Source organism: Triturus cristatus, chromosome 1_1 (genome assembly GCF_964204655.1).
Source record: "Triturus cristatus chromosome 1_1, aTriCri1.1, whole genome shotgun sequence".
Classification (NCBI taxonomy): domain Eukaryota; kingdom Metazoa; phylum Chordata; class Amphibia; order Caudata; family Salamandridae; genus Triturus; species Triturus cristatus.
The window spans coordinates 1,115,195,123-1,115,222,996 of record NC_140579.1 but is presented as its reverse complement, the minus strand read 5'-3'; the positions used below and the strand labels follow the sequence as shown (position 1 = coordinate 1,115,222,996).

General features: G+C 46.6%; 1 protein-coding gene and 1 long non-coding RNA gene across 5 annotated transcripts in view; one reads left to right on the top strand and one right to left on the bottom strand.

Annotated features, from left to right (window-relative positions):
- The window catches only part of LOC146871697 (uncharacterized), a 116,528-nt gene that overhangs the window by 12,185 nt on the left and 76,469 nt on the right, over positions 1–27,874 (top strand). The window lies entirely within an intron of this gene.
- The window catches only part of LOC146871696 (uncharacterized), a 683,863-nt gene continuing 679,052 nt past the window's right edge, over positions 23,064–27,874 (bottom strand). For 2 of the 4 annotated variants that reach the window (XM_085651191.1, XM_085651190.1), the window contains exon 4: positions 23,112–27,006. In XM_085651191.1, the coding sequence (XP_085507317.1) occupies positions 24,168–25,817 (1,650 nt within the window). In that variant the 5' untranslated portion in view covers positions 25,818–27,006 and the 3' untranslated portion in view covers positions 23,112–24,167. Of the gene's footprint in view, positions 27,007–27,874 lie in introns of all 4 variants that reach the window. The other 2 variants (XM_085651193.1, XM_085651192.1) reach the window with 2 other exon arrangements.

Genomic DNA, 27,874 nt, shown 5'->3' with positions numbered 1-27,874 from the left:
GAACTGCTGTTGTGGAAAAAGGGAGAAGTGCTGAAGGCAGAAACTCCATGGCTCGGAGACAAATGGCTTGTGCTTCCACATTTTACCTTATTTGGGACATTCGGCGGTTAGAAGCATATTCCATTTTGTGAATGTATTTTAATGTCAATAACTCATTATAACCTTAAATAATCATGTGTATCCATTGGTTCATTAAACTGGGCAGTGAAATGCCAAACAAATACTAAAAATGGGGATGTTTGCACATTCTGGACATGCCTCTGGCTTGGCCCAGGGATCCAATCCTTGGGTTTTTCCCGCCCTCTGATTCTCCGCCCACAGTTCCCCTACTTTATTTCCCCCACTTCGACCACTGAATAAGACAACAAGCTGAGCCAGAGCCATGCATGTGACTTTAGCTATTAGAAGTTCGCCAGCCTCATACCGTGTTCACAGTGAGGTGGTGAGTAGGCACTGCATATTGACATGAGATGAGTGAGAGGAGCAGCACCAGGTACTAATGTGAGGTAACGGGAGCGGTCACCCGGCACTAACGTGAATGTACTGGGCTAAACCTTTTCATTTGGGCACCACCCAAAAACACTTCTCATAATTATGAGGTGTCTCTGTAATTACCGGATGTTTGGAGTTCCTTGATGCTTCCACCCTGGGGTGGTCACACTGAGATCCCAAGGTCAGCTCCTCTTGTGCGAGTGTGACTGAAGGGAGCTGTAAAGGTTGTGACGTGGCTGTTGTCCCTGCCAGGAGACCAGGTGGGGCAGACGGGTGCTCCAAGGGTGGGAATGGGTCAGCACATTTGTTGAGGGTTACTCGGAACTGTTAAATATTTTTACTAAACAGGATATTGCTTCTTGTTGACATTTCACAAATTGTGAGGAATGATGTTTACGTTGTACCTAAGTTATAAAATACTGTTGTTGTTTTCTTAGCAGCACTGCATTTTGTTGCGAAACGTGCCTTGAACCCACGTGTAGTGTGGTACTTACAGTTATGTGTTCATTTAAGCTGACTTCTTTGAGCTGTGAGTTTGCGTTTAATAGGGTAAAATAGCTCAGCAAGTTAAGCTCTTGCTGTGGAGATCATTCTGTAACTTGCAGTTGTGAATCTCAGTGTAGTCGACTCAGTCCTTAATCCTTTCACGGTTGGTAGCAGAAGTACGCTTAAAAAGGGTAATGGCAGCATCACTTGTGCACAGGCAAAATAACATCGAACCTGTGTAAGCAACCTCTGTTTAAAAACAAGTTCTTGATATTCAGGTTTTGCTTTGGAATCCTGATTCTACATCTAGTTCCTGCAAGATACTGCAGTCTGTGAATTCCCTGTTCATCTGTTTCCCTTAATTCTAACAATTGTGGGACCTGGTGGATACTACTATGTCTCTTGTTTATATAGTAACCCCTTACCTGAAACTGATCCTAAGCATTTCTGTCTAGCCCGTGTGAAAGTGGGTTTCTGTTGCAGTAAACCTGCCCTTTTTTTTGTTGCAGACTACTAATGCTCTTTGACTTGATGTGCTCTGGGGCCCTGCCGATCAGGACCCCAGGGCCTGTGTTCTTTCCTCAAAACAAAACCCAATTGACAGCTCTGGCCACAGGTAGGTCCCTGGTAAATGGTACCCCATGTACCCAGGGCACTGTGACCAGAGAAGGCTCCTAAGGCCTACAGCACCGATTGTGCCACCCTTAGAGGCCCTGTACCCTGGCACACACACACTGCCTTTGCAGGCTGAGTGTCTGGGTGCAGAACAAAACAAAGAGACAACATGGCCCACATCCCTGTGTGCCATGCCCACAAACCACTGCCCTGGCATACATTAGTCACCCCACTAGCTGGGTGCCCTATGCCAGTGATGAGGGTACAGGTGCATGAGCCCTGTACCCCTACAGTGCCCAGGTCCATTCCTGGGCCCTGTAAGTGCAGTGCTGCCATTAAGAGTATATGGTGCTGGGAGGTTGTCATTCCGAACTCCACAGCACCTTAATGAAGACTGGGAAGTTTGGTATCAAACTTTTCAGCACATTAAACCCACACTGATGCCAGTGTGGGATTTAATGTAAAATGCACGGCAGACGGCATCTTAGAGATGCCCCTGAAACTCAACCAATTCCCAGTGACCTGACTGAGTGGCTGCGCAGGCTGCCACCACCAGACATGTTTCTGGACCCATGGGTCGAGAGCTTGCTGCTCTCGGGGGCCTGAAACAATGCACATCCTGGGACGAGGTGCCATGCCTTCTTCCGCAGAATGGGCAGGGTTCACGAAGGAGAAGCTTCAAAGGCATGCTGCCGTTGTGAGCCTCTTCAGACCACTTGCTGTACTCAGCAACTGGTCCCCACTTTGGGCAGGAGACCCGGCGGGAAAAACAAAGTGAGGAAGAGAGGTGTTCCCACCTCTGCCAACTCCACCCCTAAGGTGGGGGAGGCGAGGTGAAGCACAACCTCGAGTCCCTGCCATCTTGAGGATGGGAGGACCCAGCCAACCAGGGACAGGCTCCTGCCCCCCCCTCCCACTGGAGTCGCAGGATAGGGGGTGTACCCACCCCAGGGAAGGGACCCATTGGTCCCTGCCCTTTACCTACCTGTAATGCCCCTAAATTCAGTATTCAGGGGCACCCTGAAACTTCCTTACTCATATCCCGCAACCACAAGAAAAGAAGGACGAGAAGCCGTGCAGAGCTAACAAGAGGACGACGCCCACTGACTTGGCCCCAGCCCTACAGGCCTGTCTCCCCTTGAACCTGCTCCTGTAAAACCCCGGAGTGTCCAGCAGCCAACAACCTCAAAAGCCCCGGAGGACCTACCTGCATTCACTTTCCAAGCTGTTCCTCCCGTGAACACCGGACGTGTTTGAACTGCAGCTTCTGGTGCCAGCCAGGACCAGCGAATCCAGCACACTTTGCACACGCCGAGCATGCTTACCTGTACCAGGCTTGCTTGGTTCTAGAAATAAAACAGTATAATTTTTTTAATACAAAACAATTGGCCTAGAGTTCAGTTCTTGAGTGTGTGAGACCATTTGCTGACTGAGTGTGTACAACAAATGCTTTACACTGTCCTCTGATACTGCCTTACTGTTCGACCAAGCTACCACTTTGGAGAGTAAGGTTCTATCTAACTTTAACCTCTGCCAAACCTCTGGAGACTCCTGGACTCTATACACACTGTACCTCACTTTGGTGCAGTATATATAGAGCCAGTTTCTTACAGCCCGTTCTTCTTTAGGAGAGAGAAGTGCCATGGACAAGTAACTGAATGTGAAAATATGGATTGTCTTGACATACCCTAGGAACAGTAATCCAATTCTCTCTCTTCCCCTCTCTCGCTCTCTCGCTCTCGCTCTCGCTCTCTCGCTCTTGCACTTTCTCTCTCTCTCTCTCTCTCTCTCTCTCTCGCTCTCTCGCTCTCTCGCTCTCGCTCTCGCTCTCGCTCTCCCTCTCGCTCTCGCTCTTTCTCTCTCTCCCCCTCTCTCTCTACCTCCCTCCCTCCCTCATGTATGTTCTCCTTTCTATAACCTTACTCTTCTCACATGCTCTGTCCCTCTTATCTTATACTAGTCCCCCTATCCCATTTCTGGTCGAACCTTTTATTGTGATCCCACTCACTCTTCCTGTACCCCTCCATCCTTTTCACTTTCTCTGAGATGTTTTACCCATTTGTTCCAGTCCTTCTCTCCTACTCTTGCTCTTTCTCCATCCTCTCTCCTATTCCAGCAACAATAGCTGCACTCCCTTATCCCTACTCTACCGGGATCTCACCTACCACCTGTCAGCACTGCTTCTGCTATTGGTATGGCATTCGGTTAGCTGCAAGGAGTAAGGTGAGTGGGCATCACCAGACCCTGGTAAAGCCGTATGCGTCTCTAGTCCATGGGCTGGCAGATGACCTCCTTTTTATGGAGGTAACTAGACAGTGCTCATAGCTCCAAAGTGACCCTAATTGAGGGACCAGCGACATTTTGCTCCCACTGTTGCTTAGGAATAAAAGTCAGTTTCATTACCAAATGTTTGTCAGTAGGCCAGTGTATCTTAATGGATTGTTCCTAGTAGCAGCACGATCAGTACTGATTTGCATATGGCAGGTCTCTGTCTAAGAAGGCACAGTGGATGAAAAACAATGGATTAGAATGATACCCAGAGTGATTGCCAGTAGTTTAGAATATTTGCAAGAATTTCTGCTGTCGCCTTTCGTGCATTTGAGAGCCTGAGTTTTAACAGTATAATATTTACTGCAGCCTATTATTATCAGTTGAGTGCTAATGCCGCCACCCACATTACTTAATTGGCTCAAAGACAGTTTTTTTTCTTTTTTCTTAAGTGGCAACACTGGGCTTTGGACTATGATTTCCAGGCTCAAGATAATAATCAATTTGATCCACTTTCTGTGTATGCCATAATTTCTGGGTTATTCTTAAAGAAAGCTCATTTATTGGTCTTGCCTGCCGACAGCGCATGCACTGTCCGCCGGGAGTGGTATTATTTAATAATAGGGGCTTGGAGCTCTCCTATTCCTCACCATTCATTGGCATCATTGTCACTGTTCCTGATGCCTCCTAATTGGCCCGCATGTGCCAGGCATCACTTCCTTTTATTTGTGTAGCGCATGGATCAAGCATAGATTAACATGAATCAATTAGTAAATAAATAAATAAATCCAATTGGTCGCACACTGCTGACCTACCTGCGTGTTACCCCAAAGAACTGTGGTCCCTGTAGTCAGCGTCGGCGGATACACCTATGCTCGTGTCGTGAGTGCAAGTGTGAATAGCGTTAGCCATCCCTGGATACGTGTTTCGAGGTTGTTGCCTCTCGTCAGCAGGGAGTAGGAAAGAGTGCAGGGTTGCTGTGTAGGCTGCTAAAATCATTATCGGGTATGTACCTCTCGTAGCAACGCAGGTGCGTAACCTGAGCCCGTCGACTCCCCGGCTCAAAGAGCCACTAAATAACTAAATCCAATTGGTCGCACACTGCTGACCTACCTGCGTGTTACCCCAAAGAACTGTGGTCCCTGTAGTCAGCGTCGGCGGATACACCTATGCTCGTGTCGTGAGTGCAAGTGTGAATAGCGTTAGCCATCCCTGGACACGTGTTTCGAGGTTGTTGCCTCTCGTCAGCAGGGAGTAGGAAAGAGTGCAGGGTTGCTGTGTAGGCTGCTAAAATCCCTGAGCCCCGACAGCCGACGGGCTGTAGGTTACGCACCTGCGTTGCTACGAGAGGTACCAGACCTGATATGATTTTAGCAGCCTACACATGCAACCCCACACTCTTCCTACTCCCTGCTGACGAGCGGCAACTACCGCGAAACACGTGTCCAGGGATGGCTAACGCTACTCTGACTTGCACGCACCACTGAGCATAGGCGTACCCGCCGACGCTGACTACAGGGACCACAGTTCTTCGGGGTAACACGCTAGTGGGTGGAGCAGTGTGCGACCATTTTGTTTAGTTATTTAGTGGCTCCCTGAGCCCCGACAGCCGACGGGCTGTAGGTTACGCACCTGCGTTGCTACGAGAGGTACCAGACCTGATATGATTTTAGCAGCCTACACATGCAACCCCACACTCTTCCTACTCCCTGCTGACGAGCGGCAACTACCGCGAAACACGTGTCCAGGGATGGCTAACGCTACTCTGACTTGCACGCACCACTGAGCATAGGCGTACCCGCCGACGCTGACTACAGGGACCACAGTTCTTCGGGGTAACACGCTAGTGGGTGGAGCAGTGTGCGACCATTTTGTTTAGTTATGAATCAATTAGTGTCTGTCTGCTGCTTGTGCTGTGACTCGGGTACGATTTTTTTCACAGCTGTGATTCGGGTAGTATTTCTTTCACAGCCGCCACCAGGCTCCATCTCTTCCATCCTCAAACATTATGATATATGTTGCTCCCTTGCTCACTAGCCCCTTCCAGTCTAAAACGTATTTATTTGAAAACAAACCAGTTCTTGCAGAAGCCCTATACATACTAGCAAGCTCCTGCATAGGATCATGAGCATCAGATGTTTCCATAGATCATAGATCGGTCGAAATAATTGGTAACATATTAGATTATTTTTTCATGAGGCTTTGAAGCACTGTAGGGCAACTCTGGCAACTTTCCATCCTACACAATGCCATTCCAATCCACCCCACACAATGCCACTCCACACCAAACAATGCCACTCCCCTCCACTCTGTCACATATTGCCACTCCACTCATTTCCACTCCACAGAATTCCCCCATACAATTCTACTCCACTCAGTTCCCTGCAACACATTTCCACCACTCCATCCCACAGAATTCCAGTCCACAGAATTCCACTCCATGCCACAGAATTCCACTACATGCCACACAGTTCCATACTAATTCCATTCTGCGCCACGGAATCTTGCTCTGCACCACAGAATTCTGCTCTGGACCACTTCCAGTGCACCAGAGCTAAGAAGCTATCAGATGATCCCATGTCATCAAGGACACCATCTTCTAATGCGGTGTGTCATTTAACAAGCTGATGCATTCTGGGAGATGTAGGCCTGCTTCACTTCAATTGTGAATCCTTTCAACACCAGTTCTAGTTTACAGTTGGAGGAACAAAAAGTAAACCAAAATGACATGGAGACAATTGGTAAGCTCGACTACCAGCAAAAGTGTGTAAGGGGAGAAGGGCCCTATTGGCCCAAAATAGGGAGGGCTATTTATCTCCGAAAGTCCCATCCAGTTGCCCTTTTTATACACCCTGGTTTGACCCGGAATGGAGTGGTTTAGGACAGAAACAACTGGAAGTGAACGACCAATAGGTGAATGTTTGATAAGGCTGCTGGAAGTGGACAACCACCCAGGAGTGAATACTAGCAGGCGCAGTGCGTCCATTAGGGCGCTGGGGCGTTGCCCCACTAAGTGTTAGAGACGTGCGGTGATGAATTGCAATTGTGTTCACCCACTGACTGTACATGCTGACGCTGTAAGTCAGCTTCAAGCTTGCTTGACTTTAGCAGCCAGAACACGCCCGAGCCAATCGGCCTATGAAGGTGGTGGGGCCGGGGGCGAGCACTAAGGTTTGAGTGACACAAGACACACTCGGGCTCGCAAATTTGAGCATGCTCGAGTTTGGCTTGGTCATTTTTATGACGAGCTCCAACATGCGCACTGTCAGCCAGCCAGCCACTAGTGAGTAGGAGAGGGAGGGTGGGGGATCCGAGAGGCCGAGGGTTGCTTCATGCAGCAGTCCGCGGTCTCTCGTATGGGCGAGCCCTATCCGTGCTCTAGCCAATCCAGGCGCTGCTAATGCAGCATCTCTGGATTGGCTGAGACACCGCGCAGCCAGGACAGCCTGCAAATAAATGCCATTGGGTGCCGCGCAACTATGGCCAATCACTGTGGCTTAGTTTGTGAACAGTGATTGGCCATTGTCGTGAGGTGCGCTGTGCACTGTCTTCTGCAGTCCGTCGTGACGTCACCGCACGGTGCCACACACACACCTCGTCGCGGTGTGGAATGTCTCTGTACTGAGTGACTCAGAGTCCCTGGTCGTTCCCAGGACAGTTGGTCTCGCCTTTGTGTCCTGTTTGCCGAGTGCTTGTTTGTTTGCGGGAGGCGCTGATGGTAGCCGCCAGTTGACCTCGTTCCCCGGGAGGACAGCTGTAGTGAAGGTTGAATGATGAAGGTCCGATTAGTTGATTGAAGAAGTAATTTATTAAAAGTTAGGTGGTACAAGGTACATTCAGGTATAAGTAATAGTACAGAAGTTAGGTAGATTATGAGCCCCACCAGGAGAAGGATCATCTTGGCTCAGCCCCAAGTCTCAACTGAAACTCCAGCTGAGCCAGCATTCTATTACATCACAACCATGTTGGCATTCTAATAAGCAAAGAATGAGAGATTGCAATAAAGAAAGATGCAGAAGTCACTACACATCTTCTCTCTTTACAAAATGAACAAAAAAAGCAAAGGCATAGAGAACGTAGTAAGAAGGGAAAGAGTAAAGGACAATAAGCAATACTAACAAAGATAAGGAGAACAGCTTAATAGAAAGAAAGGAACAAAGGTAGAACAAGATAGAATACATGAAGCTTTAATATAAAAAGCACACATCTTCTCCTTTAATGACAAAAGAACGAGCAAAACGAAAACAAAGAATACAGAAAATGAGAAAATCCAGACGAGAGGATAAGAAAAAGTGGAAGGTTAGTGAAATGTTCACGGATACATCGAGACACACCAGTTGGCCGGACTGGAGTGGAGAAGTAACCAACAAACAAACACTAAGAAAAGAAAAGCAAGAGAAGTACTCAAAACAGGAGAGTTCAAAAGAACACTCCAGCACAAATGTGAGAAGAAAGGTGAGAAAAAACTACACCCAAAGGGAGTACAACCAAGCAATTATAAATACATGAATTAAAATTTGGCAGTAATAAATAGTAAATTTATGCGCATATCAGAATTAAAATCTGGCAATAACTTTATACAGGGTTCCGTACACTGAACCACTGTGAATAAAAAACTCGAGTTTAAATAAATAATCATTAATGAAAATGCAGGTGTCAAACATCGATGTATAGAAATTTCACAAACTTAAGTTAACAGTGAAACCTGCGCAGAAAATGCAATGAATCATCATAACATGTATGGAACAGCTTACTGAAAGTAATTTAAAAATCAAAAGTATGCATTAAAACACAACATTTTCATGAACAGCTTATTAAAAGTTAAATAAGAATCAAAAGTAAGCATTTAAAACATAAGATTTTCAACGAGTTGTGTCAAATATAATTAACAACATATGTACAACCATATTCACAACATTAAATAAATAAATTATTCAGAATCAGAATCCGGTGAGTGAACACTAAAGTACTGTAGGAGAAAACATGCAAGAACATAAATGCCAAGTATAATAATGTACATGACCCATAAAATAATAAAATAAAATAATTGAGGTTGTCACCATTGTCATGAACGTAGAAATGTATAAAGAAATTACATGTCACATAAAACAATAACATAAAATAAATAAGGTGGTCACCGTTGTCCTCAGCGTTAAATAAAGAAATAAGGTACTCACGCACTTAATGCCATTTTGATGCAAAAGAAGCTCTCATCAAGATTGAATGGAAGTCTAGTAAACTCATGGGAATGGCATCTAGTAAACTCATGGGAATGGCACAACAGAGGAAATGGAAATAAAAGCATCCAACGCAGTTTACTATGCAGTTAAGCATGATGATAAATTAAGGTGATCCCAATATTTTAAGCATTTTGAAAGTTCAGGAGTGTTGGCGCTGGAAAAGCACTAGATGGTACCCTTGAATTAAATCTGCCCTTGAAGAAAATCCATTTGTCAGAAGAAAATACCGAAATAAGGAGGAAAGAAATCATCAATAAAACTTCACTGTATGGTGAAAGAAGAATGAAACGTCCATCCCCGGTGTCATGCTGAAATTGAAGGTTTCCTCGCCGGAGACTTCCTAATTATGAAAATGTCCCTGTGTAGCAGGCGCGCAACACCCATTGGGCTCACCGGGCTTTCAGGCCCTCCCCCGTCATGTGTCAGCCCGGCTGAGACAGCCTCGCGGGCTGGCGTCCGTCTAATTGCAGCCACACCAGAGTACTTCACAGGTCTTTAAAAGGCCATTGACTCGTTAATGAGGCTTTTGTTGTGTTCTCACCCCTTTTTACAGCCACTCTGCCTATGGCTAGAAGACTTAGCCCCCCCCCCCCCGAAATCTTCTTCAGCCCCGCTCCCCCGAAATTTGGCTCTAGTTGCCCGCCTGCTGTGTAGCATTACTCTTGAAGCGTGATGGTGCTGTTTCTCCTGAAGGAAGAACATGGTTGGCAGGAAAATCACACAGAATAAAGTGTAAGAGCTGATGAAGAGTGCCACTCTTAAAATGGAGGCACGCACTCTTACGCACAGCCGGGTGGTTCAAGGCACGAAGATGCACCAAGTAAACCAACGGTGATGATGCGGAAGGAGGAACGTCACTGAAATTGAATGACGCTGAATACCTTCTTGAGGAAGCAGGTAAGGAGAGCGTGCTGTATGGAGGCTTGTGCAACATTTTTTTAAATAGAAGGATAACAGTTGAACTGACAATTATATAGATGGAAGTAACGTCAGTAAGTAAATAAGAATTAATGCCGAATAAAGCACAACCTGGTGTCAATGTAAGTATGTGGAGTCAGAAAATCGCCTCAGTGAAAACATGAATGGCATAACAGTCATAAGCGGCAGGACCTTACATTTTCAGGTGAATACGAGCTTGAAGAGTCACTCCTTAACACAGGAACTGAAACGAAACTGACACAGCCACCTCATAACGACCTTTAATTGAAGACCGCTTTGTTGTGGTAATTGAACAGGTTGAAGTAAGGTTATCCATTATTCACACATGTTGTCCAATTCAGTCAATAAAGTGCTTTAAACTCTGCCAGAGGTTTAGAAAACGAATGCCAGATCGTGTAGATTTTTAGTTCACGGAGAATCTTAACGTGGCAGAACAAGCAGTAAAGCAGGGGAATCCTCTCTCACTTTACAAAATGATGAAGGCAGAACTAAATTCAGTCAGGATGCCTTTAAATTAGGTAGTTAGGAATTGTTATGAAGAAAGTTGTAGCAGGGACTGGCACTGTTTAGAAGAAAAGGGCGACTGGTGGATTGGTCACTTGTGGGGCTTGCCAGTATGCTTGAAAGTCAGTTGAATGAAAACTTAAAAGTTTGTTACCTTGTTGAAGCTTGATTTTTGAAGCTCCGTTTCAGAAGTTCATTACCTTGTAGAAGCTTGAATTTAGAAAGTCCATCTCAGTAGTAGGCTGAAGTTCGCCCAAATCGTCGCCATAAATTTTGTAGTGAAGGTTGAATGATGAAGGTCCAAGTAGTTGATTGAAGAAGTAATTTATTAGAAGTATGGTGGTACAAGGTACATTCAGGTATAAGTTATAGTACAGAAGTTAGGTAGATAATGAGCCCCACCAGGAGCAGGATCATCTTAGCTCAGCCCCAAGTCTCAACTGAAACTCCAGCTGAACCAGCATTCTATTACATCACTACCATGTTAACATTCTAATAAGCAAAGAATGAGAGATTGCAATAAAGAAAGATGCAGAAGTCACTACAACAGTGTGGAGAGGCGGGAAGTCCAAGGAAGGTAGGAGACTGAAGGGATCCTTGCCGATAATGGAAGGCAGTCCTCAGACAGCGCAGACACCGGCAGCGGCATGGCCGACACTGACCCCAGGACCCCACAGGAGCTCTCCGACTTTGTAAGTAATCAGCAGAAATTGTTTCCTTGCGTAATGTAACTGGTGCTCGTGTAAAGCTGTTGTGGTGGCCAGGAATCCTCAGGATTGTACGTTGCTCTAAGGGGTCCACCTCTCGACACCCCCACGGTCTGGTCAGATATACACAGACTCCATAGGGTGATCAAGCGGGTGAAGGAAAGGATGGGGACAGCAGGGAGGGAGACCTGTAGAAAGAATAAGACAGAGATCAGTACCTAAAACTCAATCCACTTCCTATCCTACCCCTTTTTGCCTCCCCCCCAAGGCTAGGGGAACGTCTCGTACCTGTAAAGGAAAAAATAACAGTTCTTCTGAAGCAGGTAATCAATGCAGCGTGGGGTAGCACTCAGAACTGCATTAAAGAGAAAAGCGCATTAGCTACAGGACATGCAATCTTAGAACATGAGAAGCGTCTTTGGGGAAGGAGTAGCGAGACAATCTTGACCTACCACTGAGAAAAAGGGGTAGGCCTATAACAGGGGAGCGACGAGCCGTCCGTCTGCTCACTCACTGATCCCCTGCTCGGGAAGACATAATAAACATATGGATCATTTCCCAGTTGCTCGCTTACACCCACTCAGCAAACGGTAGAGATGGTTTCACTCACATCCACAATACGTCTTGGGAGGTGGTCGCACTCATCCATCTCTCATTACTCAAAACAAATGTTGTCCCCTCATCTGGGCTTTGGCTTTTCCTGTATCGCTACGTCTTTAACGAATAAGCCTGATTATGTACAATGTCTCGCTCCTTCGTAAGTAGGAACTCAGGGTATTGGCTACCTCTAGGGGAGGGTCTTTTTCCCCCCGTTCGACCTGCTACTTGCAGATCCTCTGGCTTAATAATCCAACCCCCAGCTCACTCACGATACGAGTGACAACTAGGAATTCCACAGCTAAACGCTGATCGTGGCGTTTACAAAACAGAAAGCATAGGTCTGACCTGCCACGAGGGTGGAATGGGGATCCTCCCCTCATGCAGGCGGAAGGTTGCTCCGCACGGAACCACCGCAACGGGTTCCCCCAACGGAGCAACGAAGAGGCGGGGTCCAGCCCTGCCACCCAGTGCTGTTTGCCATTCAATGACTCGGGAGGGATTATAACAGCGGAGTCCACACCCTTACCGCTTCGTCGGCCTCACAGCCCTGCACCGGAACAAGAGTAATCGGCACCCGTGTGGCGTCCCCGGAAGCTCTTGAATGCCTCCTTGACGGTGCGTCACCACGTTCTTCCCGTCGTGCCGCAGGGGTGCCTGGGAGGTTTAGTTTTACTAGTATCCACAGCGCGTTCTCACATGCCGTGGCATTGTTCCCCTGTCTTCCCTCCTATGCGCTGTAACAAGACATCCCCCTCCCGAGGAACACTGACACGGGCAGGGTTTGTTAGGGAAGCGCTTGTGGAATATTCAGAGAAATCGAGGCGCGTGCACCCCTTCCACGGGTTCCCAGGAGTTCTCTTCCTCACCGTACCCCTTCCAAGCTATAAGATACCACAAATTGGTACGGTAGATTTTGGAATCAAGGATGCCTCGAACCTCATGCTCCTCTTCCTCATCTACTAGTAACGGAGGAGCCCCCTTTTTCCTTGCAGCCCCAGCAGGTTTTAACGGATGTGTGAAATGTGGGGTGGATGCGAAGATAGGAGGGCAAGGCCAGTTTCATAACAGGGTTTAGAAGCTTCACTATCCTATAAGGGCCTATGTACTTGGGGTTAAAGATGCTATATCTTTTAAAGCGGGTATTCCGAGTGGATAGCCAGACATAATCCCCTATCTTATAAACAGGCCCCGGACGTCAGTGTTTATTGGCATAGGCTTTGTATCTTTTCTTTGCCTCCATTAGCGTCTTCTGCGTGTCGGCCAGTGTTTTTTGGAAGTGGAGTATCCTCTCCTTCACCTCAGGTATGTGCGTTGTATTCTCTGGGTGTATAAATGGTATGAACCTAGGGTGAAAACCGTAGGTACAGAAGAAGGGAGAGTGTTTCGTGGAGCTGTGGGTAGCGCTATTGTAGGCTATTTCGGCCAGCCATAAGCTGTCGACCCACGCTTCTGTAGTCTTGTCCACGTAGCACCTCAAGTATTGTTTTAGGGTTTGATTTACCCTTTCCGTTTGGCCGTCTGTTTGTGGGTGAACTTGTGGACAGATTTGGGGTTATTTTCAGAGCCACACACCAGACCCTCCAGAATTATGTGGTGAACTGGGAACCCCGGTCCGTAACCACCATCTGTGGCAATCCGTGGAGTCGAACCACATGTATTAGTAGTAAGTGGGCGAGCTGACCTGCTGTTGGAAGGGTTTTGCATGCGATGAAATGGGCCATCTTTGTTAGATAATCCACTACCACTAGGATCACCGTGTGCCCTTTATCTGGTGGCATGCCTGTAATAAAGTCCAACGATATATTTTGCCATGGTTTATCAGGCGTGGGCAAGGGTTGAAGGAGACCTGTCTGACATGAACGTGAAGTTTTCATTTGAGCGCATACCAAACACACCTTGATCCATGAATGGAGGTCAACGTTCATCGGTGGCCACCAAAACTGGCGTTGTACTCTCTCAATGGTTTTTTCTGCGCCGTTATGTCCTGCGCTGGGAAGGGTATGGCACCAGGAGAATATACGTTTCCTCAACGACGGGACCGGAATCAGCAGCTGTTTCTCACGAATAGGTAGGCCGTTCTTCAGCTTCCATTCCGTGTGTTTGGTTAACCAAGTTTTCCACTTGTCGGTGTGCATGCTGCGCGCTATACTCTTCAGGAAGGCTTCCGTGATAGTAGTGCTAATGACTTTGAGTGGGCTGGTGATAGGTGTTTTGGTATGTTCCACTGGTAATGGAGCATTGGTTTGGCGGGTTAAGGCATCTGCCTTTTTGTTGTCTTTTCCGGGTCTGTACGTAACTATGAAGTTGTATTCTGCAAAGAATAGGGTCCATCGCAATTGTCGAGGCGAAAGGTGTCGCGCCACTGTCATAAACTGTAGGTTTCGATGATCAGTGAACACCGTAACCACATGTTTGGCTCCCATAAGGTAGTGACGCCATTCCTGTAAGGCATCTTTAATAACCAGAAGCTCCTTTTTGGCGATGGTATAATTGCGTTCTGCTAGGTGAAGTTTACGGGAACGAAACACAACTGGGTGTAACTGCCCAGTATTGGGATGTCTCTGCGACAGCACCGCTCCAACTGCGTGATCCGAGGCGTCCGTCTCCACTATGAAGGGTTGTTCGGGATCAGCATGCACCAGGACCGGGGCAGAGATAAAGGCTTTCTTCAAAGCCTCGAATCCTCGTTGAGTTTCCGTGGTCCATTGGAAAGGAACCTTTTTCTGTAATAAACGGGTTAGAGGAGCAACTATGCCAGAGAACCCTCCAATGAACCGACGGTAAAAATTGGCAAACCCAAGAAAGCATTGGATGTCTCTGACCGACTTGGGAGTAGGCCAATCCTTCACAGCTGCTACCTTTCTCTCGGATATCTCCTGTCCCCTTGGGGTCAGCATCACGCCCAAGAACTCCACCGTGGAGACCGCAAACTCACACTTGCTTATCTTGCAGTAAAGGTGGTGTGTCTGCAGGGTTCGTAGTATGGTGCGCACATGTGTGACGTGGCTCTCTACCGTGGGGGAGTATATCAGGATGTCGTCGATATAGACGATGACGAAATGATCCAGATATTGTCGTAAGACATCGTTAAGGAAAAACTGGAACGCAGCAGGCGCGTTACAAAGGCCAAAGGGCATGACGAGATACTCAAATAAGCCATAACGCGTTTTAAAAGCCGTTTTCCACTCGTCGCCCTTTCGCATCCTGACTAAGTGGTAGGCCCCCTTGAGATCCAACCGGGTATATATAACGCCTTTTGCACTTGCTCCAATAACACCGGGATTAACGGCAGAGGATAACGGTTCTTTATAGTTATAGCGTTTAGTGCCCGGAAGTCAATACGGGCGCGTAATTCGCCATTTGCTTTGGGATAAAAAACCGAGGAGAAGCCGCGGGAGACATGGAATTGCGGATGAACCCCAGCGCCAAATATTTATCCAGGTAGGCTCGTAGATGGGTGTTTTCCGGTTCGGTTAGAGCGTACACCCTACTGGTGGGTACCACTGCCCCTGGAACCAGATCGATCTGGCAATCCTATTGCCGATGAGGAGGAAGTGTCTCTGCTTTTTCCTCGTTGAAGACTTCCGCATAATCCTGGTATTCCTTGGGCAATGTAACCGGGTGTTCTGCGGCGGTTGCTACATGATAGACGACTGCCAAACACTGTGATGGTCGCTGATTCGGGGGTCTACAATGCCCTGAACAATAGTCGGATGTGAATAGAACGGTGTTATCCACCCAGTCTACCGGAGGGTTATGTAATCTCAGCCATGGTAACCCCAATATTATCCCATATTGGGGGGCTTGTATAACATTGAAGGTGAGCCTTTCTTCGTGGCCGAGCCCATGGCGGACATCCACGGCTTTCGTCTGGAAACGGATAGGACCAGCAGCTAGTCGTTTCCCGTCTAATGCAAACACCGTTTCTGGGGTCTCTTTTTCTTGAAGTTCCAGACCGATCTGTGAGGCTTGTCTTTGGTCTATGAAACACCCAGTGGCCCCGGAGTCCAACATAGCCGTTACCTGACACCACTCGCCATTAACCCATAAGGAGAGATTAAGAAAAAAATGTTGTCGGAAAGTCAGGGATTTACCGCTCAAAGAAGGGATACAGGTAATGCTTGAAGAATCCCCTTCTCCCTTCGTCAAGCATGCTCGTTTCCCGATCCGCCTTTAGATGTAGCCGCCAGCTGTTTGCGAGAGTCCGTGTGCGGGAATTTGGTTCACAGAGCACACTCCTTGATGTAATGTCCTTTTTTCCCGCAGTAAATGTAGAGACCGTTCTTTCGTCTGAACTCCCTCTTCGCTGGTGAGTGTGGACCGGACAGCTCCCACCTCCAGCGGCTCAGGTCGGGAGACGCTTGAAGGCGCTGTATTCCGTGGTGGTTCGAAGTGCCAAGAGCTTCTGTCTCTCCGTTTGCTTTCCCCCTTTCTTTCATTAAGACGATGGTCCAATCGAAGTACTAACGTTATAAGATCCTCACACGTCGCAGGTTGGGGTTCAATTTGTGCCAATACGTCTCATCTCCTCTCTCAAGCCACGGTGAAAAATGGCAGCTTGTTTGGCCTCAGGCCATTCAGTTTCGGTGACCAACCTCCGAAAGTCATTAAGATATGAGATGATCTCGGCTCCCCTGTCGTAGCTCTAACAGGTCTTTGTCGGCCGAGAGAGTGGCCGCTCTTCGGTTGAAGGTTCTCTCGAAGTCCTTGATAAACGAATCCCAGTCATACAACAGGGGGTCATCTCGTTTCACTAGAGGGACCGCCCATTGGGCAGCATCCCCTGCCAGATAGGATATCAGGAACGCCACTCTTGCATGGTTGGTCGTGAACGCCTTGGGCTTACATGAAAAGTGCAGCATGACCTGGGTAAGGAAGACCTGTACCTTGCTACTTTCCCCATGAAACCTTTCTGGTGTGGCCAAAGGAACGGGAGTGGGGATTTCTACCACCAAGGGAGCTGAGTGAGATGCTACGGGTATGTTCCTTTGCATTCTATCGACCGTGGATTGTAAGGCTGCTGTCTCCGCTCGGGAGGCTACTAACTCTGCCTGGACTATATGCAACGCAGCAAGAACATCCTCTAAGGTCGCCATAGTTCAAAGTACGACCGGGAGGATAGAATTTGTGGGCCGATTACTCTGTTGTGGTGGCCAGGAATCCTCAGGATCGTACGTTGCTCTAAGGGGTCCACCTCTCGACACCCCCACGGTCTGGTCAGATATACACAGACTCCATGGGGTGATCAAGCGGGGGAAGGAAAGGATGGGGACAGCAGGGAGGGAGACCTGTAGAAAGAATAAGACAGATCAGTACCTAAAACCCAATCCGCTTCCTATCCTACCCCTTTTCCCTCCCCCCAAGGCTAGGGTAACGTCTCGTACCTGTAAAGGAAAAAATAACAGTTCTTCTGAAGCAGGTAATCAATGCAGCGTGGGGTAGCACTCAGAACTGCATTAAAGAGAAAAGCGCATTAGCTACAAGACATGCAATCTTAGAACACGAGAAGCGTCTTTGGGGAAGGATTAGCGAGGCAATCTTGACCTACCACTGAGAAAAAGGGGTGGGCCTATAACAGGGGAGCGACGAGCCGTCCGTCTGCTCACTCACTGATCCCCTGCTCGGGAAGACATAATAAACATATAGATCATTTTCCAGTTGCTCGCTTACACCCACTCAGCAAACGGTAGCGATGGTTTCACTCACATCCACAATACGTCTTGGGAGGTGGTCGCACTCATCCATCTCTCATTACTCAAAACAAATGTTGTCCCCTCATTAGGGCTTTGGCTTTTCCTGTATCGCTACGTCTTTAACGAATAAGCCTGATTATGTACAATGTCTCGCTCCTTCGTAAGTAGGAACTCAGGGTGTTGGCTACCTCTAGGGGAGGGTCTTTTTCCCCCCGTTCGACCTGCTACTTGCAGATCCTCTGGCTTAATAATCCAACCCCCAGCTCACTCACGATACGAGTGACAACTAGGAATTGCACAGCTAAACGCTGAGCGTGGCGTTTACAAAACAGAAAGCATAGGTCTGACCTGCCACGAAGGTGGGAAGGGATCCTCCCCTCATGCAGTTGGAAGGTTGCTCCGCACGGAACCACCGCAACGGGTTCCCCCAACGGAGCAACGAAGAGGCAGGATCCAGCCCTGCCACCCAGTGCTGTTCGCCGTTCGACGACTCGGGAGGGATTATAACAGCGGAGTCCACACCCTTACCGCTTCGTCGGCCTCACAGCACTGCACCGGAACAAGAGTAATCGGCACCCATGTGGCGTCCCCGGAAGCTCTTGAATGCTTCCTTGATGGTGCGTCACCACGTTCTTCCCGTCGTGCCGCAGGGGTGCCTGGGAGGTGTAGTTTTACTAGTATCCATAGCGCGTTCTTGCGCGCCGTGGCATTGTTCCCCTGTCTCCCCTCCTATGCGCTGTAACAAAAGCGGTTCAGTCAATACCCTCGGGTCGAGTTCACGCCCTGTAGAAAATAAAACTTCTGAAAAAAAACCTGTTCAGCTAGCAGCTTTTCGCCACGGCAACCACAGCTTTGAAGACAAGAAAGCATCAGCCTGCTTTCCTTCCCATGATGCTTACACAACACAATTAGGCTCAGGAGTGGGTAGTTGCAGAGGCCCCTAAAATAACACGTTTCCCATGCTGTGAATTTAGGCCTAAAAATGCTACCAGTAATCATTTTGCACTGAGTCCATCTCTTTCTCATTAGAGTCAGTAAATGATGTGGGTAATTGCGCTCTGAGCAGGCATTTTGTTGCCTCCTTGAAAAATAAAACGTTCGCCAAATGATCCAGTGTTTAGGAAGAGTTTTGAGGATTATTTGGAAGAAAATTAAGAGGGATTGAGCACATTTTAAGTGGGAGACAGTTAAACCCACTTTTGACTTAAAGGGTAGTATGCCCCACCTACTTTGGGTGTGTTGGCATGAGTTTTCCTCCTTTTTGATGTGTCTGGATATAGCAGAACACCCTCCAATAACAACTGTAGAGACTATCTAAGCAAACTAGAAATTATATCTTCAACCCCCAAGAGTATGCCAATCATTTTACGCCTCACCACTTTCAAATGTCACCAGCCGCCCCTGAATACTAGAGTTCTACAAGAATGAATGGCTCCCCAGTAGAATGAAGGAGTCCAGCCTTGCAGTAAGTGTAAGTCAACCGGTAGGATGAAAGCTTAGAGGTGAGGAAAGTTGATGCTCATCATCATAACATCTGTGAGAATCCAGAAGCGGACTTCAACCGCACCGGAGGTGAATGCTCACCTCACACTGGTACCATGCAAGCAGTACAAGAGGTCAAAGGTATTACCCAGAAGGAATTCAGCTAGAGGTTGTTGAAAACAGACATCCTGGTAGGATGAACGCTGATCGTCACTGTGAGTAGACGTCCACCAGCACAATGTGGTCGGCCAGCAGAATGAATGCGCATCGTCACTGTAAGTGGACACCTGAAATGAATCGATCATGCAGCAAAGTGAGTAGATAGAGATTTATTCGGGGAAATGAAGAAACTCCACCCGTTGCACAGAGCGTCCTCTTGGTCGGATATCCGACCGGCAACTGGTAAATGCCATTCGAACGTCCTTCCAACAGAGCTCCATGCCCGAGACACAATTCAAAGGTACACAGATGCATAAGCAATATACTAGGTATCACGCGCCTAACATTCTTGACATGGCGCGTGATACCGATTTAACACATAAAGAGCAAATACCTCACTACATCACCTTCCCCCTTACAGAAAGCAAAATAAAATTCTAAATACATTCAATGGAACAAAAGTCTTAAAACAACATACAGAATTCGTAAAACTACTTCGTTAATACCTAACAAAATCTTCAAACCTTTTTGGAGCCTTAGCAATATGTCCCCTAGAAGTGTAGCCACTGCTCAAGTTCCCATTAACCTGTAATGAAGGGTTATTGCCAATTGTAGGTAGAGATTCATTATGAGGTACTGAATTCTGTGTGGGTGAACTTGAAAATCCCGCAGGCCCATCTATCTCCAACCAGTGACCCCAATGAAGTTTCATCCCTCGTTTTCTTCTGTCTGTCTAAAAAAATCTTATCTTGAACAGCAGAAAACTTAACTAGTTGTCTTTTGTTCCACCATCCTCTTTTTTCAACAAAAGCAGCCCCTTTGCTCACTTTGCATACTCTTTCTGGCATTAAAAACTTCGATTCTCCTTTTCTTACTTTTGCTGGTTTTCTAATTAAGACCCAATCTCCCACCAATACATCTTCCTTCATCAGATGACATTTCTTATCAAAATTTTCTTTCATGAGTAATTGCTTAGAATAAACTCTATTGGAAATATCCTTAACATTAATTTTCACTTCTTTAGATTTTTCTTTTAACAACGATGGAAACAAAGATGTGTGAGCTTCACTACCTCTTAATAAAGTGAAAGGAGATACTTCAGTTGTACAGTGAGGGGAGGTTTTATAACTCCACATTTTTTCCTCCCAAAAAAATTCATGTCTAACCCAGCAGCCAGTGCGGTCTGTATGCCCTCCTTCACAATTTTATTTCCCCTTTCTACCAACCCGTTGGAAGTTGGAGAGTACAATGCTACTTTAAGATGTTTTACGTCTAGCTGTTTAAAAAATGAACACATTTTCTCAGAGACAAAATGCGTGCCATTGTCAGTTACAATGACTTTCGGGGCACCTTCAAGTGAAAAAATCTTTTATAAGAATGTTAAAGTTGACTCAGTATCTGGGGATTCTACGAAACTGTGATACATCCACTTGGAAAAATATTCAACAGCCAATATAATAAACTTCTTGTCTTGGTTAAGCACAGAATAAGGTCCTGAAAAATCCAGTCCAATTTTTTCCCATGGGGCATTTGGAAATTCAGTGGGATGTAGTGGGGTCTTCAAAGTACGCCAATGTTTGTCAGACAATAAATATTCAGGGCAATTATCAATAGTGGACTTAACCTGGGAATCTATCGCTGGCCACCAATAATGTTGCTTGATTTTCATTGCAGTTTTAGTGGACCCCAGGTGTCCTAAGTGAGCATTGTTTATAATTACAGAGCGTAATCCAACCGGAGGAATAAACCTGTCTCCCCGACGGACAACTCCATTTTCGATAGACAACTCACTTGCCACTTGAGCAAAAAGTCTTAGGTCCCCATCTAAGCAGCTTGGGTCAGGCCATACACTAGTTGAATATTCAACTACCTTCTTCATCACTGCATCCTTGGCACATGCGTCTCTCCAATGGCTTTCCGACAATACTGAATCATACACCTGAACGGCATCCACCACCGCAACACATTCAATATCGTCCATCATAGCATCTTATTCGTCATCCTTATCCATAAGTAACCTAGACAAGCAATCAGCTCTGAAATTTTTCCCTCCCGGAATGTGTTTCACTGAAAAGTTAAATTCCTGAACTTTTGAAACTAGACGCATGAGTCTGGCCGACATACAGGAAGTATTAACTTTGTTATATACACCAGCGGTTTATGATCAGTTACAAACTCAAATCTTCGTCCCCAAATGTACATCCTGAATTTATGGACCGCACATACACACACCAGGGCTTCTCTCTCTATCGTACTGTACTGTTTCTCACATTGTTTCAGGGACCTGGAAGCAAATACCACTGTCTGTTCATGTCCATCCACTCTCTGACTCAGGACTGCTCCCATCCCAGACATCCTCGCATCTACCGTTATAAGGGACATATAGTCATCTCTAAAGACATGTAAAGCCTGATCAGATACAATCAACTTCTTGACGTTTTTAAATGCTGACTCCAGCTCATCATTCCATTTAAAACTATGCCCTTTTTTTATTAGCTCACATAGAGGTTCGACACACTGAGCGTAATTAGGTACGAACCTAGCGTAGTATTCTGCCAAACCGAGGAATGAACGCAACGCGCCCTTGTCATTTGGGGCTTTTGCCTCTTCGATTGCTCTAATCACTGAAAATTTTGGTTTAATTGTTTTATCGGACACAGTATGTCCTAAATATTCAAGTTCCTGCCCTGCAAACTTGCATTTGTCCGACCTCACAGTCATCTCTCTAGACTTCAATATAGTAAGAACACGTTTTAAAATCTCATTGTGTTCTTCAAGAGATTTAGCGTATATTAGGATATCATCCAAATATGCCTGGACACCAACAATTCCATTGAAAAGTGTATCCATTAGTTTTTGGAACACGCTCCCCGCTGATGCCAGGCCAAATGGAAGGAGGAGAAACTTATACGCTCCAAATGGAGTCACAAATGTGGTTAAATCTTGTGAGTCCTTTGATAATGAAACCTGATGGTATGCTGACCTTAGGTCAATCAATTAGAACCACTTGGCTCCTCCTAGATTTTCCAGCAGTTCGTGAATTCTGGGCAGTGGGTGGCAATCCACGATTATGTTTTTGTTGAGTGTGCACAAGTCGGCGCAAAGCCTGATCTCGCCAGGTTTTTTCATGCGACCACAATGGGAGCCACCCTCTGCGAAGAATCTGTAGGGATTATAATCTCTTGCTCACATACATTTTTTAAGGTGAGTTTAAGGTCCTCACGAACGCTCATGGGAACTGTGCGAACTTCATGCGATACCGGATGTGCTCCGGGTATCAGTTTAATGTGATGCTCAACACCTTTTACTTTTCCTACATTTTCGCTAAATACAGGTTTAAATTCATTAATGAAGTTATTCAAACCATTCATGTCTCCATCCGATTCTTGAAATCAATGTTGCAAATGGGTAATTCCCCCAACTTAATTGGGTTCTCATCACCAGGGACTAAATACAACCCCATACGTGCTAGATCTTTCCAACCAATTATATCTTTCCCTTTTTCTGCCACGTAAATTTTTGTCACTGTCTCCCTCCCAAGATATTGCACATTTCCTGAAAAATATCCCAACATATCTATGTCCTTCTCACCGAAGGCTTTGGGGTATACATCAGACTTAAGTAACTTTTTATCCTTCCAAAATTCAAAAAATGTCGTGTCCCTTAAAATGGTTATCGGTGATCCCGAATCTGCCATGACCTGTAAAGTAATATTAACAATTGAAGCTACACATAAAGGACCCTTAATACAATGATAAAGGGAGATATTTGATGTCCCTTTAGGGTGTGGTCACCTCACTTGTTGGCACAGGCCACCGGCGCAACCCTTCACTGAGAAACAAGGAAGAAAGATGTAAGATGACGAATAATTTGATTGGAGTGGCACTTTTATTTTATAAGCCAAGAATATATCAATAAATGCATGTCAATTCATTATCTTTTCAAAACCATTGAAAAACCTGACTTCACTCCGTCAGGGATATATCGCATGATCATTACAATGCTCAGAAGTCTAGAAACCTGGCTGGAATCAGGACCTGCAAAATGGCATAATTGAAATCAATCCAGAGTTAAGGATACAGAATACATTTCAATGAAAATATAGTCCTAGAGGCAAGCTTTTCTAAAGAGAGCTACACATGCAAGATTAACATTTCAAGAGGCCTTAAATGCAAGGAATTTGGTGTAGATGGAAAGTACCGAGAACAACCAAGGATTAAAAAAGGCAAAAAGGTTATCTAGATTGGGATGTACCACCTGAGCAAGAGGCTTTGAAGTCCCAAATCAGATAAACGGCCGGCCGGAGAACCCACGCATGTGATGGACACAGCAGAGACAGTTCTGGCTTCTAATTGGGGTGCTAGATCTGATATACCCAAAAATGCAGAACAATGACATTGTTCTGACACACTTTCTGACGTAGGTGGCTTGACTGCATGTCTTAAGACACGTAACTGGTCAGGTGGTTGAAACAAAGAACATTTTGTTTTGTACATTTTATTTTGTACATATTGTTTTGTACATGTCTCTAAAAATATGTAAGAGCGGAACTTAAGACAGGTGCTCCTATTGCAAAGCTGCGGCTGTGGTTGCACTTGGCCAAGCTAGGTTTCGAAAATAATAATGTAGCAAGAAGCACCAAATGGTTCCAGCTGGTCTTTGTGTACGTGCATGTGTGGGTGTCTTACAAGTGTGTTGTGGAAAGTTACTGTGCTGTACGTGGTTGCCCAAGCTACCTCTCAGCGTTGGGCACAAGAGACATTCATATTTGTGATAAGTGAGGCCTAGTAGATTTCCATATTTTAAGATGGTGAGAACTGAGGGACCCTGGTAGCTATGTCAGGGAAGGTGTGAGTTACTATGTCACCAGTGACTGTGTGACATAAAAGTGGCCAAAGCAGCACATTTCCAGGTTATGGTTTGTGGGGCCTATATAGAGACCTTCATGCTACCAAGGTCGATAAAAATGCTCTATTTGGTAATCAGATGGTCGAACGTGATCCTCCATTTCCCTGCTCTTGTTCATTTATGAACACATCTTTAACAGAGTATTTCGGAGACCCTTCCGCTAGTGGGTGAATCCAGGGCATGTCGTTGACATAAGACTTAAAGCTCTCCTGGGGCTGTTCTCTTGGCCCGTCAGTGTCGTCATCTGGTTTAAGAAGTATTTCAGCATAATCTGCACCTGGTTTATCGAGCAGACATTCATATCGGGCAACTATAGGGCCTTTGCTCAGGGTATCTCTACCTGGGGGGAGTGGAGGAGCTGATGATATGTCATGGCTAGTGTCAGGTGCTGCCAGCTCGCTCATCTCTATTTGCATTCCAGTCCCATCCCCAGGAACCCGATCCATGTCCTCATATTTTGCTACCTTGTAGTTCCTTGTGCTAGAGTAGTTCATCCCTACTATCTTAGTGCTAAACATTTTGACGCAATGGCTACCTATCTGAAAGACGCAACACAGAAGCAACATAATCCCAACTATGGGTATCACTAATTTCAGGATTGCTGTCAGCCATGAGGGCATCCAGCCAAAATCGAACCAGTCCGTTGGAAGAATGTCCGCAGGGGCACCTCCCTCCTCCTTCATTTCTTTTCCCAAGTTGGTTAACTCCTCAATGGCCCTTGATATTGATCCGTTATCCTCGTCGATTCCCGGTATGAAGGTGCAGCAGGATTTTCCGATCCGATGGCACAGACAACCTTCCTTAGCGGTTAGCATGTCGAGGAAATAGCGATGCTCCAGAACTATTAGTCTTAAGGGACGCAGTTCTTCCCTTATTGCATTTAGTCCGTCCCTGGTGCTGTTGATGGCTTTCATTACCTCATAGCGCGTTACTTCGAGCCACCTGGCATTCGCTTTAGTTTGGAAAAGTGGAACGGTCCCTCCAAAGAAGGCCTGGGCTTCGTTAAAGAGGCGGAATTCTTGGGGGATGGCGTCATGGGGATCGTTTGCAAAGTATTGAGCTGTTCGCCGGTGGAGGAATGTAACATCACCTGTCATTGGGTGTGACAGTATGTGGGAGGCGTTTGATGCCGGCACAACCAGGTGTACTTCATGCAAAGTCACAAGGGAACACAGTCCGAGCCTCTGAGGAGGTAGCTGGAGATAGAGGCGTTCTCTGCAAGCCCAGTAGTAGTCCATCAACGTGGAGGTGCCGAACTGCATATCAGAATTGAAGATAGTTTTGTTGCAATCTGTGTTACGTCCGACAGGTACGGAGCCAGTACCTATGAAACAAAAAGAAGGGTTTTTTAGTTTAAATGCTCTTTTTGGTTCTGACATCCCTTCCCTCTCCCAGGTGTACCTGCCACTTTCCTGTTCCCATATTTGTTTACACTTCGCCTCCTCACCCCAGGCAATGTTACCGGTTTTGTCTTTCAGTTTCGCCCAAGGGAGGGCTAAGGAGGCTGCTCTACCCACTAGGCCCTCGACAGAGATCCATTTGTTCCTTGTGTAAACCTGTGCTACTAAGCTCAGCACAGGTCTTTGGGCACATGGACCCGTGGGGTCATCAGGACGGTGTATGGATCTATCACAACTCGCGTCGGGCACCGACACTGAGGTATATCCGTCCTCCAGGATCATTGGTCCATAAATGTCCATGTTCGGTCTACCCTTTTTGCGCATGTTTTCCACCTCTCCTCAAAGCGCCTGTCTCGGTGATAACCTCGTGTACCACGGGGGTATAGTTCCGTACTGTGGTATTTACATTCACCCCATCCATTACAACCTTGCTGATCTGGGTCTGTCCCTGCGCGCGGCAAAGATATAAGTGCAGAAGGCACCTGGTAATGGGGTATGGGACTTCTTTGGGAAAAATTAGTCTGTCAGCTCCTACGGCATGGGGGATGTATGAACATACATAGCAAAAATCACTTGTTATTGATTTCCCTACTGCTGTCATGTCCCTGTACCACAAGTTGTCTGCTAGGGAGGAGTGGACCGAATGATCTCTTACTGACTGCTGTAGGTCTAGTAATGGCCAGAAATCCTCTTGTATCTCTACAAGATGTTGGAATGTCTTATGGTGTTTAGGCTTATAGGGGACAAGGGGCTTTGTTCTGTAGGGGGAGATAGCAAATCGGCGGGCTCTGTGGTGAGGAGAAGGACGTTTGCGGGAAAGTTGTCGTTCTGTGATACTGGCAGCTCTTTTCCCTGTAATATTTCTATCCCCTGGAGCGTGAGCTGAGAGTTCGAGATGCCCACTAGTGTGTGTGTGGCTAGTGCTGCTGTCGGGGAGCTTGGGACCTAACATGCTATGCGTTGTTTTCTTCTGGTTGTGGGTGACCGCTGGTAGAGTGGATAGAACAGTGGATGGTACAGTTTTTATGCTACCTATATTAGGATAACTCCTTACGGCAAGAAAACAGATATACCAATTAAACGTTACTAGTGCCACTCCAACAAGGATACATAACATAAATATTGAAAAAATACATAGCTTTGCATCACGGCTGCTATATTCATGGAGCAGCACGTGGGTGTCCTCGTCTTCGTCATCAGTGGAAGGGAAGCCGCTGTCTTCATTCAGGGGGACCATGGGTATGTCGCTTCCTTCTTTTAGTCCACTGTCTAGTGCTGTGAAGGTGCAGGATCGAGGCGGACGTCCTTCCTGTGTATCCATGCTTTGCGCTCAGCTATCCGGACGTCAGTTGGAGAAGAATCTGTCACCTCGAAAGGTCCTTCGAACTTCGGGTCTTTCATGTCAGCGCCTGACATGCTTCCGGATGAAGATCAGGGTCCCAGGACGGATCGGGGGGAGCTCAGGATCGGTGGGGCCCTTGTCGTTCCTCTTGGATTCCTGGGCAGAAAGGAACTGCGCAGCGCCGGTTAGTATGCACAAGAAATCCTAGAGCTCTGCTTTAACAATCTCAGAGGATGACTCACTATCAGTTTTGGGCCTGGTGGGAGGGACAGTTACATTTATGGATCGTCCAGTGACAAGCTGGTGGGGTGTGAGGTGGTGATCCGAACTTGGAGAATTTCTTAGTGAGAAGAGGGCAAGTGGGAGGCAGTAGAGCCACTTTTTACCGATGGTGGCGCTTATTTTACTTATTTTGTTTTTGAGCAGGCCGTTGAGGCGCTCACAAATACCATTACTTTGGGGGTGGTAAGCGGATGTCAGTTTGTGTCTGATGCCTAGCATTGTGGTCAGGGAGGAAAAGATGGCGTTTGAAAAATGTGTTCCGTTATCTGTCCTAATGGCATCTGGGATTCCCCAGCGAGAAATGACGTCGCGGAGTAGGAATGTGGCTGCTGCTTTGGCATCGCAGTGGACGCATGGTCCAGCTTCGATCCAGCGCAAGAATGGGCATACTACCACAATGAGTTATCGGTAATTTTGGCATCGGTCAATCATATCGACATAGTCAAGGTGGAGTTCCTTGAAGGGGCCAGAGGGTTTGGGGATAGTGGAAGCGACTGTTTTGAGGGTTGGGTTTGGTGAATATTGTTGAGAGATGAGGCATTTGTTAACAAAGAGCTGTATTAATTCGTGAGCATTGGGGATGAACCAGTCTGTCTGTAATGTCGTGGACATGTTATCTCGGGAAACATGTGCGGGAAGGTTTAGTTGGTCTAATGCCACTTGCAGTAAGGCTTGTGGCATGACAGGTTTCCCGGACATGGTCTGTCTATAAATAAAATCAGCAGGGTCCTGCTGTACTCCCCTCTTCTTCCATAAC